Genomic DNA, 14,072 nt, shown 5'->3' on the forward strand with positions numbered 1-14,072 from the left:
GATTTATTTTATTATTTTAAAACCCGAGGGAATAAATTTATTTATTCATTTTATTCAATAAAGGTACAAACAGTAGGCAAAAAAACAAAATACGACCTCAGTTTCTGGTAGATTCCTTTTAATGACATAGAGTGAGAGAAAGGAGGGTGGTTTTTCTTAAAAAATAACCATTTTCTGTTTTGCAATTTAGCTTTAATCAACATTTTTAAATCTATAGGTAATTGCGCACGTTTAATATTCGAGTTAAGAATTTCACTAACAGAAATAAATAAAGTAGTCTTATAATATACAAGCACCAAACAGTACTGTTGTGGCACACAGCGCTAAAAACTAATTTTGTGAAAATGTGTTCACAACTTTTTTTTTCCAATTTGTATTTTATAAACATGTGTGACTGAGTTTAAACAGGCAGTAGATGATTGGTATAACATCGCTTATCTACTTGAGAATTCAAAACTATTGTAAGTAATTTTAGTCAAGCTCGGTGTATGAAGAGAATGTGCGGTCAGCACTATGCACAGCCGCCTTTACTTTCCCGAACGTGTGGTTGGGTACCCATCAGAGCTGGGTGTACTCAGGAATGATTCACTGACTTGAACCCGGATACGAACTTGAGACTTTCGGGTTAGCTTTCTAGCGCTCTGCCGCTAGGCCATAGTTTTAGCAATAGGACAAAAAAAAACTTAATTAGCCATGTTAGTTTATAATAGTGTCTTCAATAATAATGTAGTAACTGACTTCAACCCGGATTCGAACTCGAGTCTAACGGGTTAGCTGTCTAGTGCTCTACCGCTAAGCCAGGCCGTTCTTTAGCTTTAGTAATATGGACAAACAAAAACTTAATTAGCCATATATGGTTATAACAGTGTCTTTTGTTATTGTGTGGCGACATTTGCAGACCTAATGGACACAAGCTCCGTGACAGCTGCCAAAAAGATGTTGGACGCATCAATTGTTACACCTACCACTGACGCCATCGACGTACCTCTAGTGACCGCTGCCAACAACAAGTTTGCTTTGGACCTCTTCAAGATTCTCTACGACGGAAACCAGAACCAAAACACGTTTGTTTCACCTTTTAGCATTTCTGTTGCTCTGGCCATGACCCATTTAGGAGCTCGCGAGGAAACAGCTCAAGGAATGGCTAAAGCCTTGCGCTGGGAGACAGATGACGAGACGAAACTCCATGAGCAGTTCCAGGCTTACGTCACACAGCTACAGACACCAAATGATCAATACCAGCTGTCAACTGCCAATAGGATCTACATAGAAAAAAGCTATGCAGTTTTAGACGAGTTCAAAAACAAAACCAAGAAATATTATAATGCAGGTCTATTTTATTTTACTTTTGTTAAACCTTTCAATTTCATGTAAATTGATAATATTATTATGTTTAAAAGCAAAGCTTTATAATTTTGCGACAATGTACTGTTATCGATTTTCCAATCCTTCTAAAAATCACAAAACATGCAGTTTGATTTTCTTTAAGGGCCATGAATACAACCCTCCCCCCCCCCCCCCCCCACCGTTTTCACCTTCTCATTCTCACTTTCTCCCTAAAAACCTTCAATACATTTTTGTCCTGAGCTCAAAACCAAGAGTGTCAATTAAATTCATTTTACGTTTTATGTCATCCATCCTAGTTTCAGTTTTAAAATCTTTAACCAAATACACACAGAGCCAGTGAGTTGTGATTTTAAGACTGACGCCGACAACCAAAGACTTCACATGAACCGCTGGGTCTCAGAACAAACACAGAACAGGGTCAATGACCTTCTGGCCCCTGGAATTGTGAACGAGGTTACCCGGATGTTGATAGTTAACGCCATCTACTTCAAAGGTAAACAAATGTTCAACCGACCAGTGTTTTAAGCTGGTGGAATACACCGTGCAGGCTTCAACGACAACTGCAAATATTTAACAGCCGTGATCGGCTTTACATTTTGCTTAAATAAAATTAAAATAACAAATAAAAATGTTAAACAGATTTTAATCGAAATATTAAACTCTTTATTAAATATTAAAACTTATTTGGTTAAAAAAAGAATAATTTCAATTTTTTTTTCTAAAAACATTAATTGCAAGAGAACTATAAATTCAAAAAAATATTCTTTTTAGGTTTATGGGAGAGAAAGTTCGATGAAGCTAAAACCAAGTTATCGCCCTTTAAAGTGAAGCCTGGCCTGACTAAAGACGTGCACATGATGTCCATCAAACACGAATACTCAACCACCGTCAGCAGTGAACTCGGGTGTACGGCTGTGGAAATACCATACAAGGGGAGAAAACTGTCTATGGTTGTTATTCTCCCTAGTGAAGACTTCGGCCTACAGGTACACATCTAACACACCACATGTGTATTACTTAAACACATGTGTTACATAGTCATAGCTTTATGACCAGGAGGGTGGTACTAGCTTTAGCTTGATGGGTTTACTAGTATTATTTATGTGGGAGGAGCTAACCAGGCGGGCTATATCAGCTGTGTGATAAAATATTTGCATCTGATGCTGCTTTATTTTACAGAACCTTGTCCATACCTTGACTAATGAGAAACTTAACTCTCTGCTTGCTACACTGTCGAGTTCCAAACGTGAAGTCCAGCTGTCTCTTCCAAAATTTGAAGTAAGCGTTGGTCTCTTACGTTAGCATTTCATAAAACAGGCGACAGTTGGGCTGTTTCTTTAAAATATGCATATATATATATATATATATATATATATATATATATATATATATATATATATATATATATATATATATATATATATATATATATATTGTAGAGTTGCCGATGTTTTATCGAAAGCATCCCCAGGTGGCGTATAGTGTTAGCCACGTGTTAAGTTAATTACCGGGGAAATCAAATACCCCGGTAGATCAAAGAAAAAAAAAAAACCAAACAAACTAATGCAGCTTGTAGCTAAGCAAGCTATTTTATCGCCATATGCCATTACCCCACTGTGGGGAAGTGCCGTACATACACGGGTCTTAATGTTTCAACTTCTTGATACTGATTCTGTACCATTATACATCTATATTACAGACAAACAATTTTCATAAGAATTAGAATGTAATTTACTTTTCTATTTGTATGTCTAGGTCACCAGCAGCGTGGAACTAAAAGAACCGCTGTGTACGCTGGGCATGGCGCAGGCGTTCGATGGTTCTCGCGCCAACTTCACTGGCATCTCCTCCACCCCAGGCCTGTCTCTGCAGGCGGCTGTCCACAGAGCGTATGTCAAGGTCACCGAGGAAGGGACGGAAGCTGCGGCTGCCACATCCGCAGCTGTGGTGGTAGCCGTGTGTCTCCGGCTCCCGTGTGTGGTGAATGTGGATCACCCTTTCATGTTCCTTATCCGTGAGGGCGGAGCCGGAGGGAATATTTTATTTATGGGGTGCGTTACAGACCCATCTCGATAGAATAGTGAGGTAAACTATGTTAGGCTAGAGTCAACGTGCGACAGTTGTAGAGAGAAACTTGGTTTCATGCTCTACGTAACTCCAAGGTTGCGTTATCGGGGTACTTGTCTGTTTACAAAATATGTATTAAAAATTCGTTGCTAAAAACTTCGGTACTAAAATTTCGATACTAAAAATTCGGTACAAAAAAATTCGGTACTACAATTTCAATCCCAACCACTTTTATTTTACAAATATATCGATATTTATAGCTCCATCGATACATACAAGTTTAACATTTTGAGATGTAGCGATACTTAGGTATAGTGATATTTTTACTTTCAGCAGTATTTCAGATGATTCGATGATCTGCATAAAAATTATCGATCTTTTCAGTCGTATAATTACATTCAAGTTTTTTCAGGGTTTTTTTTTCAAAGTTTCTGTAAAGTAGTTAACTGGTGTTAAGGTTGGATCTAGAACATTCTCCCCATATAATTTATATCCATAGTCATCACCCCCCCCCCTCCCCCCTCTCCCTGCCATTACCTTTCCCTTTGTTTACTCTAATACCGCTTATCCCTTGAGGATGTGTCCCCATATTAATTACACGTCACTCGAGATGGACTATTATATTCAACCAAAAATGTTTGAAAACATTATAAACAAAAAAATTAAAATTTAAAATTTAAAATTTTCAAATTGAAAAATTGAAAATAAAAATTTTAAAATGTAAAAAAATAATTAAAAAAATTAATTTTTTTTTTTAAATTAGTAAATTTGAAAATTTAAAAATGTGGTGGGTTAGTTGAAAGAGTGGTAATAACCCCTGTCGTTATGGTTACCGCTAGGGTTCAGAGGCGTAGCGACCCTTCAAACTTCTCGATTTGCACCCCCCCCCCCTCAATATTTCGATTTGCACCCCCCCCCCCCCTCAAACTTTCAATTTGCACCCCCCTCAACCTTTCAATTTATTTTTCCAACCCATTTTGGCGCCCCCTAAGGTCGGCGCCCGGGGACATATGTCCCCCCGCACCCCTCCCCCTCGCTACGCTACTGCTAGGGTTAAAGCTAGAGAACAGTTTTTTTTGTTCGTATATGAGCCCTAGCGATAATAAACTTACAATCTAAAGATTGTTTTGACTGTTTTGTGACTATTTTAAGAAGGTTATTTTCGTACGAGTGATACCAATACTAAACTTTCAAGGAAAACAAATGTGACGAAATCTGAAAAAATGTAGTGTTTTATTTTTATTTCTAAAATGTTTTTTCCACACACGTAGAATATGGTGTCAATTTTCTATTTGTATTTAAGACAATTTTCTGAAAATTTTCAAATAGCAGGTCATTTTTATTTTTAAAATAAAACGGTGTTTCGTATATTTCACATTATTTAAATAATTTCCGAAGGTTGACATAAGGAAAATTAAAATATCTTATATATTTTATTAGAACACCCCCCCCCCCCCCCCGCCGCACTCCCCTCTCAGATATCTATACTACATTTTGGTCTCACAAGCACAAAATACGAAGCTAAACCTACAAGTAAGTTTATAGGTCTACTGATGGTAATAAAACCTATTCAATATTTCATGGCTTTCAATCTGAAATTTTAGCTACGATACCAAAATTAAACGTCAGCCGCTGTTTAAAATTTAATTAATTACCATTGTTAAGAGAAGACTACGCCTCATTTTGTTTAAGTTTGTAAAGGTAAAGAAGAAATCGATGCTTTAATTGCCGTCTTCTTAATAAAGAAGACTAGAGACGTAGTACTTCAACTAACCAATAACGGTCTTGTTTTTTCTGCTATAAAAACCCTTGAAGGTTTTGTTTTTAAACAGTTGGGCTGTTTAAATTGCAGATATACGAATTACTATATTTGATATTAAGCTAGTAATAAATCTGAAAATGGACTTAAAACTTGTCTCAGTTGTTATGTGTGTTTTGATTACCTTTACGACGACGCAATCAAATAAAACTTACCTGGATATGAGGGGTCAACTGTCAGGAAACATGACTGACCTGATGCCAGACTTAGAGCGCCAGCAGCCCACACCATCAACAGACTCGGACACAACTACCCACTATGACCAGTTCAGAGATAGTCTAAATACGGACACAACACAGAAAACCAACACAAGGAGCACCGATCATAAACACCAAAATCAGTCAATATTAAGTGATAGCAACACATACCTTAAAAAACAAAAAGGGTCAGGATTCAGTAATCACGACGCACACCTTAACAATCAACAGTCGCCAGAATTAATCAACAACAACACCAGTCCTGAAAACCATCTAGACACGTGGTATCCTGAAGGCTTTAACCAAAGTCTCTGCCCCATTCGATGCGAGGGTGACGAACTAGTCTACACCAGCGACAGCTTCCTGTTCCAGTGTCTGATGAAATACTGCGCCTTCTGCTACTGCAGCCGGTCATGCCTGACCTACGGCGTGTGCTGTCCCGGTTTTGTCCAGCCCAACTCTACTGCACCTATCACTGGCGACCCCGAGTTCTACACCTCTGATCTAGATTTTGATGACGACTATTTGGACCCAGTCTCTCCTGATACAAACACCGCCCAGCCCGATCCCACCCCCACTCGTGTTGGTGGCTACTACGCCATACCGCTAGGTGCGCGCCACTTGCTGGAAATATCCAAATCAGGATTCTACTCAAACTTAATGCGCTTCAACTACTCACTGCAAGTCACGCCGTTTGAGACATACTCCCCCCTGCTGGGGTGTGAGCAGGATACACGTGAAATGTTCCTGTACATCCGCTCGTGCGCCGTGGATCACTTGACCGATGGTGAGAGCAGGAGGTTATGTGAGGATGGGGTTGACGCAGATAACGTGACCTTTGACCTAGTCACACGTGTGTACGATCACAGAACTCAGCTGGCCTTTAAGAATATTTTCTGTGCTGAGTGCCACGGGATCGTTAATGTCGTAAGTTGTTAATTAGATGGCACTATTTTATGAAAATAAAATATTAAAAAATTATATATATATATATATATATATATATATATATATATATATATATATATATATATATATATATATATATATATATATAGTGCGCAAAATGTACATACACGTTTATGAGTATATACACTTTATTTTATTTTATAGATTTATTTTGCCTTGAGATATTTTGTCTTTGAGATCTTTTGTGCGTGAGATATTTTGTCTGGGATATTTTATCTGAGAGATATTTTGTCTGAGATCATTTATCCTGCCACATGATTTTTTACTTTTAAAAATAATATATTACCGATTTAAGAAATGTCATTGTCATTTGCCCCAAACAATAAAACTGATGAGAAAGATTTTGCAGTAAAATTAAGTACTCCGGCCTACTACCTATAACCACTAAAAAATTTTGTTTTTCTTTAGATGCTGCAGTCGGCAGATATAAGCTTCCAGTGTTTTAATTTGAAAGACGCCTTCAAAGCGAAAAGTTTGGTGGAGCTGTTAAAAATGACCGTGGAGATACCGTCTTGTCGTTTGATGCAAGACTTCGGCACTGATGCCCAACTACTGTATTGTCACAAGGACGACAGAACGTAAGAAGGGTTTCCGTTCGGCTGCTTGAGAGTTAACAATGATGGATTATAAAACCTGAGTTTTTAAAAGTTCGAACACATTCATTCATTCGTTCATTAGTTCATTCGTTCATTCGTTCGTTCGTTCGTTAGTTTGTTCGTTCGTTCTTTCGTTCCTTCGTTCGTTCGTTCGTTCATTTGTTCGTTCGTTCGTTCCTTCGTTCGTTCATTCGTTCATTAGTTCGTTCCGTCGTTGGTTTGTTTGTTGGTTCGTTTTTTCGTTCGTTAGTTCGTTCATTCGTTCGTTCGTTCGTTCGTTCATTCATTCGTTCATTAGTTCGTTCCTTCGTGGTTCGTTCGTTGGTTCGTTGGTTCGTTCTTTCGTTCGTTCGTTCGTTTATTCGTTCGTTCCTTCGTTCATTTGTTTAATTTCTTCTCAGAATCACTACGCTTGCCTGTAAATTAGACCCCAGAAACATCTACGGAGGTGACTTCCCGCCATTTTCCCTTCTGATCAACTTTGGGCGAACAAATTTTGCAGAAGATACGTCTCGTCTGCCCGAGGACAGCTGTACGGAGTGTAACGTGACTGAGTGGTCAGGTGCTCAGGTGAGTTCGTCTTACAGCAGATCTGGTGGGTGGGGGTGGGGGGAGATTCAAATGTTTGACAATCTTTTTTTTTCAAAACGGAACTGCTTGAGCGATATTTGGCGACTTGGACGATAGCAGGGTAATAAATACGATGAAAATTAGTCTAATTAAAAAAAATAGAATGAGTGTTTGGAAAAAGTTTACCACTTTATTTATGGCAATGGCGTAGCCAGGAACGTCTCAAGGGGGGGGGGGTGTTCCAAATTTTTACCCGGGGACAAACTTTTGATTTGCACCCCCCCCCCCCTCAAACTTTCGATTTGCACCCCCCTCAAACTTTCGATTTGCACCCCCCCCCTTATACTTTATATATATATATACCGAGGGGTCTATGGGGGGGGGGGTATGACCCCCCCCTAACCCCCTCCCCCCTGCCTACGCCACTGATTTAGGGTGATGTTTACCACTTTATTTAGGGTGATGTTTACCACTATATTTAGGGTGAATGTTTACCACTTTATTTAGGGTGAATGTTTACCAATGAGATGTAGTGAGGGGAAGGTGCTTGATAACAGGTCATGTATCGTCGCCTTCAAGGGGATAAAACTCCTCCATTACAAAATCCAAGAGTGGATAACTCCAGTTGAAGAAGTGCCCCCTGGCTCAATGGATATCTTCATGGAAGATTCAGCAACAAATTCGTTGCACAATGAAGTAAGTTCCTCTTAATTTTGTTGTTTGCGCGTTTATACTTGAAGCACAAAAATAACTGCAATTTAGCAACTACACCCTTAACATATTATATGTGGTTTCAAAACCACATTTGGATCTACCAAAAAAGTGAAGTGTTTTCCTTTATGTATTTAAAAAATATTTTTTATAAGAGTCTGAAAATAAGTTTAAATCGTTAATTTTAATGAAATTTTAAGCACAATAAAATACAATTCAGACTAAAATTTAAAACCACTTTCAGCTCCGCTTGAGATTTGAGCGTGTCACAGAGAGATTCACCATCAACATCACGACAATAATCTCCAAACACCCGTCACAACCGTACTATAAAAAAGGACCCGTGTTCTACATCATAGGGGATATGGTACCCAACGCAACCTTAGAAAGAGACCACTTTGAGAGCATCGTATCTGAATCTCTACTCAACATACAGTTACAAACCAAAACCGGAAGTCATATGTATACAAGCACTCGCGTCTTTTACGACTTCGACTTCAACATTTTCCTTAACAACCTGACTCTAGCAGACGAGATTGATGTTAAAACTTCAACACTTATCAAGCTTTACATACCGAAACCTTTTATCGAGAAGTACGTACGTCTGCTGGTTAAGGAGTCCGAGACCCAAGAGCCCTTTCTGACAATTTCCCATCTTTTAATCTGCCCTTTCGTTAGTTTTAAGAAACATGAGTACGAGTTAGAGATAAATTTCAATGTTATCCCACCCAAAGTTCGTGTACAGATAAACACCAACTGGACACGGTTGAATATCTTAGACTACCAGGAGTTGAAGTTTGTGAAGGTCAGCCATGACCAGGTTCTGCACGTCTGCGTCCAGCTGCTTGAGACCCGGATGGAACTGACCACAAGACAAGCTGCAGAGTTACCTCCCCGCACGTTGACGGAAGTTGCCGAGTACCTGCTGACGTTGACATGTTTTGGGGCGTCAATGGCATGTCTGTTGTTTACCATAGCAACGTACGCCATCTTTCCAGAGATACGGACGACGGCTGGGATGAATAATGTAATGTTGTCGACGAGTTTGGTTTTTGCACAGAGTTCTCTAATTGCGAGCTCCCACACGTAAGACATCTACACTTTGTTTTAAGTTTTCATTTCTAGATTATACACATAAGGAGTCTAGACCTTGTTGACTTTTCATTTCTATCTTTCACACGTAAGGAAGTCAAAAGTTTATTAAGTTTTGAATGCAAGCCCACGTAGGTAAGAATCCTAGTCCTTATGTTTTATATCTAGCTTTCACACAACACATTGGAGTTAATATTGCGTTACATTTTCTTTTGTTCTCATTCGTTTAAGGCTACCAACCAGCAAAAGTCTATGTCATCATACACAATTATTTTAAAAAACTTTTAAAAATATGACAAGCGATACTATTAAAGTTACATTTTAAAAAATTAAAGCCGTTTGTGAACCATCGCTTACACTCATTTTCATATTTTTATATTGAATATAAGCCGATGAAAAGCCATTTAGAATTATTTTATCGATTCCAAAATGATTCTTAACAAGGTGAACCTTTACTTGCAGGGTCGGTCCGAGTGTACTCTGTAGGGCGCTAGGCGTGAGCACCCACTTCATGTGGCTGTGGATGTTCACGTGGACTTTGATTTGCAGCTATCAAATGTTCCAAGTCTTCACGTCCAAGACGCCGACCTTCCCCCTCACCGCCCGGGGTCGGGGCAAGCAGTTGGCCAGGAACGTCTGCTTGTCCGTTCTCCCACCCACGGCAGTGTGTCTGTCTGTGGCCATTACTAACTTGGTGTTAACAGAGGGGAGGAAATCAGGATATAACGATAAAAGTTGCTATTTGGACAACACATTTTTAATAGGTAAATGTATCGTGTAATTCAAGAATGTGATTTGTTTTTTAAAAATGTTTATCTTCTCCATGATATCTTTGACCGGCCCACTTTCCTTTTTTCCCTGGGAGTTCCAGTCGACAGCTTTCGTTTTAAAATTATCTTCTTCCCTACTCATAGTATGTCCAGACTACCCCCCCCCCCCCCCATTGACGGGCTTTGATGTCCGTATCTATTGGCTGTTATTTTGTGTTTTGCCCCAGGTCTTTATTTGATATTTTGTTGTAACAAGTACTGTCGTTACAATACAAAAAGGATACTTTCAATTTTTTTACCGTTAAATAGTGTAAAACATTTAAAACTCAAACTGTGTAAAAGAAATACTGCTAAACTGTGTTAAAGATTTTACATTAGACTGTGTAAATCAGCGTATTGTTAATCAGTGTATACAAGCACGCACGTCTTTTACGACTTTGACTTCAACATTTTCCTAAACAACCTGACTCTAGCTGACCAGATCGACTATAAAACTACAAAACATTTCTGTCCAACACAAGTCTCGCTGATTTCCCCGTAAAACATTTCAGTCCAAGTCTCGCTGAATGTCCCGTAAAACATTTCTGTGTCCAACAGAAATCTCGCTGAATGTCCCGTAAAACATTTCTGTCCAACAAAAGTCTCACAAATTTCCACGAATAACATTTCTGTCTAACAGAAGTCTCACTAATTGCCCCAATGGCTGCCATCATACTGACCGACCTGACGTTTTTCGTCATCACCGTGACGAAGATCCACCGCATACGTCAGCTCCAGTCGTCAGTGTTCATCCACCGTGACGTCATGAAGAATGTCTTCGTGTACGCCAAGCTGTCCACCTTGACTGGGGCCTTTTGGACCTTTGCTATCCTGGCCGAAGCTTTTGACGTCACTGCTCTAAGGTAAGTAAAATGGCATTGGTCTGATTTGTCCAAAACATGGAGCTAAACAATGTATTTTAAAGTATCTTTTTCATAATTGATGCGTTAAGTGGTTATAAAATGTAGGTTTGCTATATAAGCTAATGTAATTACAGTGACAATAACTTTTTGTTTTGTTCGGCGCTTGGTGCCCATCAGAACACTTTCACTACACTACATAGTGATTCCATTCATTAACAGAGCGTATGACTTTTGAAGTAACAATCGTTCGCTCTAATACTCTACCACGCCATTCTTAAATTTGCCCAGTTTGCTAATTATGAGAGACCATTTTGTTGACTTCAACTTTTAAAAAATGTGTTCTGAAATATTTCATCTTCTGAGCAACCTTAAATTTTTTTTTACATTTAAATGAATGGTGAAAAAATAGGAAATATAATATTTTAAGAACAAATGTTATAAAATTTGCAAACACAGCGAAATTGATAAATATTTGGTAACTAATTAACGATGTTCGTACACCATCTGAACGTTGATTTAAATAAAGCTGTCCAAATTATCATCTAAATCTTGACATAACTAAAGATGTTTATACACCACCTGAATGTTCAGTTAACTAAGGGTGTCTAAACACCATATGAATCTTGAGTTAAAGAAAACTTCAACTCTTCCCTCACCCCCCCCCCCCCTCAGGTTCCTCTCCATCCTGTTGAACGGCCTGCAGGGCGTTTTCCTCTTCCTGTCCTACGTCTGCAACAAGCGGGTCGTCAACCTGTACCTGTCGGCCTTGCACAAGGACCAGAACACAAGCACCAACCAATTCGATCTGTCTTAATCACCAACCAATTCGATCTGTCTTAATCACCAATCGGATCGATTTCAAAACAGTCCTTTGAATTTTAGGCTTAAACAAAAATGATGCAGTACCTATATCAAAATCATGCTCCAGCTTATTCCTTTACATAGTGTGCAACTGCTAGCTTTTACGTTAACTACTTAAAGTTTTAATGTTAATATTTTAACGCAAGAATGTAATTAAATCAAATCATGGATGTTAACAACTGCTACAGTTCATAGTTAGTGATTCTAACTAAAATAATCCTCGTTGTGATCGGGTGTTACTCACCAACTTCCCCGATTACATGAAAGAACTGGACCATCTACTAATGTAACGACGGCACGTGAATTGAACTTTGAACTTAGGTCATAGGTCAGGGCTTCGCTTTAAAATAAAGATGGCTATACAATGTATTAATTTTGTCACTTGCGTTACAATGAATTATTAGTTTTTGGCTATAGCTTTAATTATATGTTTCTTGTTTCTATTAGGTTCCAACACTATTATAAATTATCTAATTCGAGAATACAAGCGATAAACAGACGATAGCCATTTTTAGGTCAGTTAAGTCTGTCTTAGAAAGTCGATTATAGATTTAATATCAATAATCTTGGATAAAAACGTATCAAGGGGCACACACAAGAGTCCAGGGAAAACAAAGTCGGACTGGTGTCATAACACTTACTTGAAACAATCTGTCAGGTAAAAGACGTTGTCAGGATTACAATTAATGGTAGGGTGGGGCATGATAAGAGTATTATTGCTAATAGAGATACATAGATTTTAAGACAGTCTTAAGGGGTTTCTTCGATTTTTATTTTGAATGTTTATATGCATGATGGTGTTTTTGTGTATTTCAACGGATTTGAGTAAAGTTGTGTATTATTCTCACAATTGATGTTTTAATGTGGAAAAAGGTTGTGAGATTATGTTATAAACATTCATGATTTCTGCTAATCTGTGAGTTTTAAGAAATGAATTATTCATACCATGGCTTGCATTTAATGGAAAAAGAAGCTGGTAGAGTTTGGATCGTGTTTACACGCCTGTCAATATTTAGCTTTTGACGGATATGTGATTATGGTTTTAAGCTTTTAAAGGTAAGAATTTTAAGTCAACATAAATGCATTAATCCTTTGTGGTGAATGATTTAACAGTTTGTGCTTCTAATAAACGCAGTTAAAAGACGATTTTGTAACACTTTGTTGGTATTTTTGGAAAGCTATTTATTTTTAAACCGTGTATATTTTATTGAGGAAATACTTATCTATCTATCTACCTATCTATCTATCTCTATACTACTAAAACTCAAGTTTGTTTACATGTTTGAATATATCTTTTTTTTTCTTTTTTTTTTCTTTTTTTTTTTGTTTGTCTGATTGAATACTGGAAAGAATCGGCGCTATGTGGAGAGCTGTAAAATAGTATGTAGGTAGAGAATAATTTTTGTTTTCAGACAGACTGTTAATCACAAATTTATTTAAAGACGTTAATTAATTTATTGATTTATTCCTTAGTAGATTAACCACATTAATTTTAAATTTTTCAAACAATGGCTTTACTTTGACTGAATAGTGACGTCATATAATTTGTTTACTTTTTAGTACAATAAAATGGCGACTTCAATCCAAGATTTACTTGCCGATTCAGACGTTTAACGCGTTCTAAAGCTAATTTTCTGTCGGCCATAATTTTAAATAAAATTTCAACTGTCTTTTTCATTTAGTTTTACAATAAATTTCTCCAGCTTTACAATCTGTCCAGGAAAGTTATCTATTTATTTATAGATCTAAATATCAGGTGGCCAAAAAACTTATTTATAGATCTAGATCTAGAATCTAGCTAGAATAGTTCTAATGATTAGATCTAGATCTAGCAAGAGTTACTCAAAAACTAGACGTAAGACTTAAACAAACGAGTCGTAGAATCTAGATCTAGATAGAATTATCTAGATCTAGATAATTTCAGACCTTCATTATTTTATATAAATCTTTGTTTGTTTAGCTATGTAATTGGCTAATTTAAGATAAAATTTAATTTGAAAGTTACTACTACTAGACTTAGATCTAGATCTATGAGCGTAAAGCAAGTTGCATAACGAGACTCAAAGTATTAAACTATACTATAAAAAAAACATCAGTGACGTCACGAATTAAATAGCTAAGTTGTTAGTGTAATCGGCTTTCATGCGGATGGCACGGGTTCTAGACCCTTA

At 37.6% G+C, this 14,072-nt stretch overlaps 2 protein-coding genes across 2 annotated transcripts; both read left to right on the forward strand.

Moving 5' to 3' along the window:
- The first annotated feature begins 903 nt into the window (after positions 1-903).
- Positions 904-3,423, forward strand: LOC131950004 (leukocyte elastase inhibitor-like). Its single transcript, XM_059312038.1, has 5 exons — positions 904-1,330; positions 1,679-1,840; positions 2,119-2,333; positions 2,527-2,625; positions 3,103-3,423. The coding sequence occupies exons 1-5, from the start codon at positions 904-906 to the stop codon at positions 3,421-3,423; spliced, it is 1,224 nt and encodes a 407-aa protein (XP_059168021.1).
- Positions 3,424-10,837: 7,414 nt separating this feature from the next.
- On the forward strand, positions 10,838-11,854 carry LOC131950077 (uncharacterized). Its single transcript, XM_059312152.1, has 2 exons — positions 10,838-11,040; positions 11,713-11,854. The coding sequence occupies exons 1-2, from the start codon at positions 10,838-10,840 to the stop codon at positions 11,852-11,854; spliced, it is 345 nt and encodes a 114-aa protein (XP_059168135.1).
- The last annotated feature ends 2,218 nt before the right edge of the window (positions 11,855-14,072 follow it).

This window comes from Physella acuta, unplaced genomic scaffold (genome assembly GCF_028476545.2).
Source record: "Physella acuta isolate Inbredline_101_S28 unplaced genomic scaffold, ASM2847654v3 ptg000008l, whole genome shotgun sequence".
NCBI lineage: Eukaryota > Metazoa > Mollusca > Gastropoda > Physidae > Physella > Physella acuta.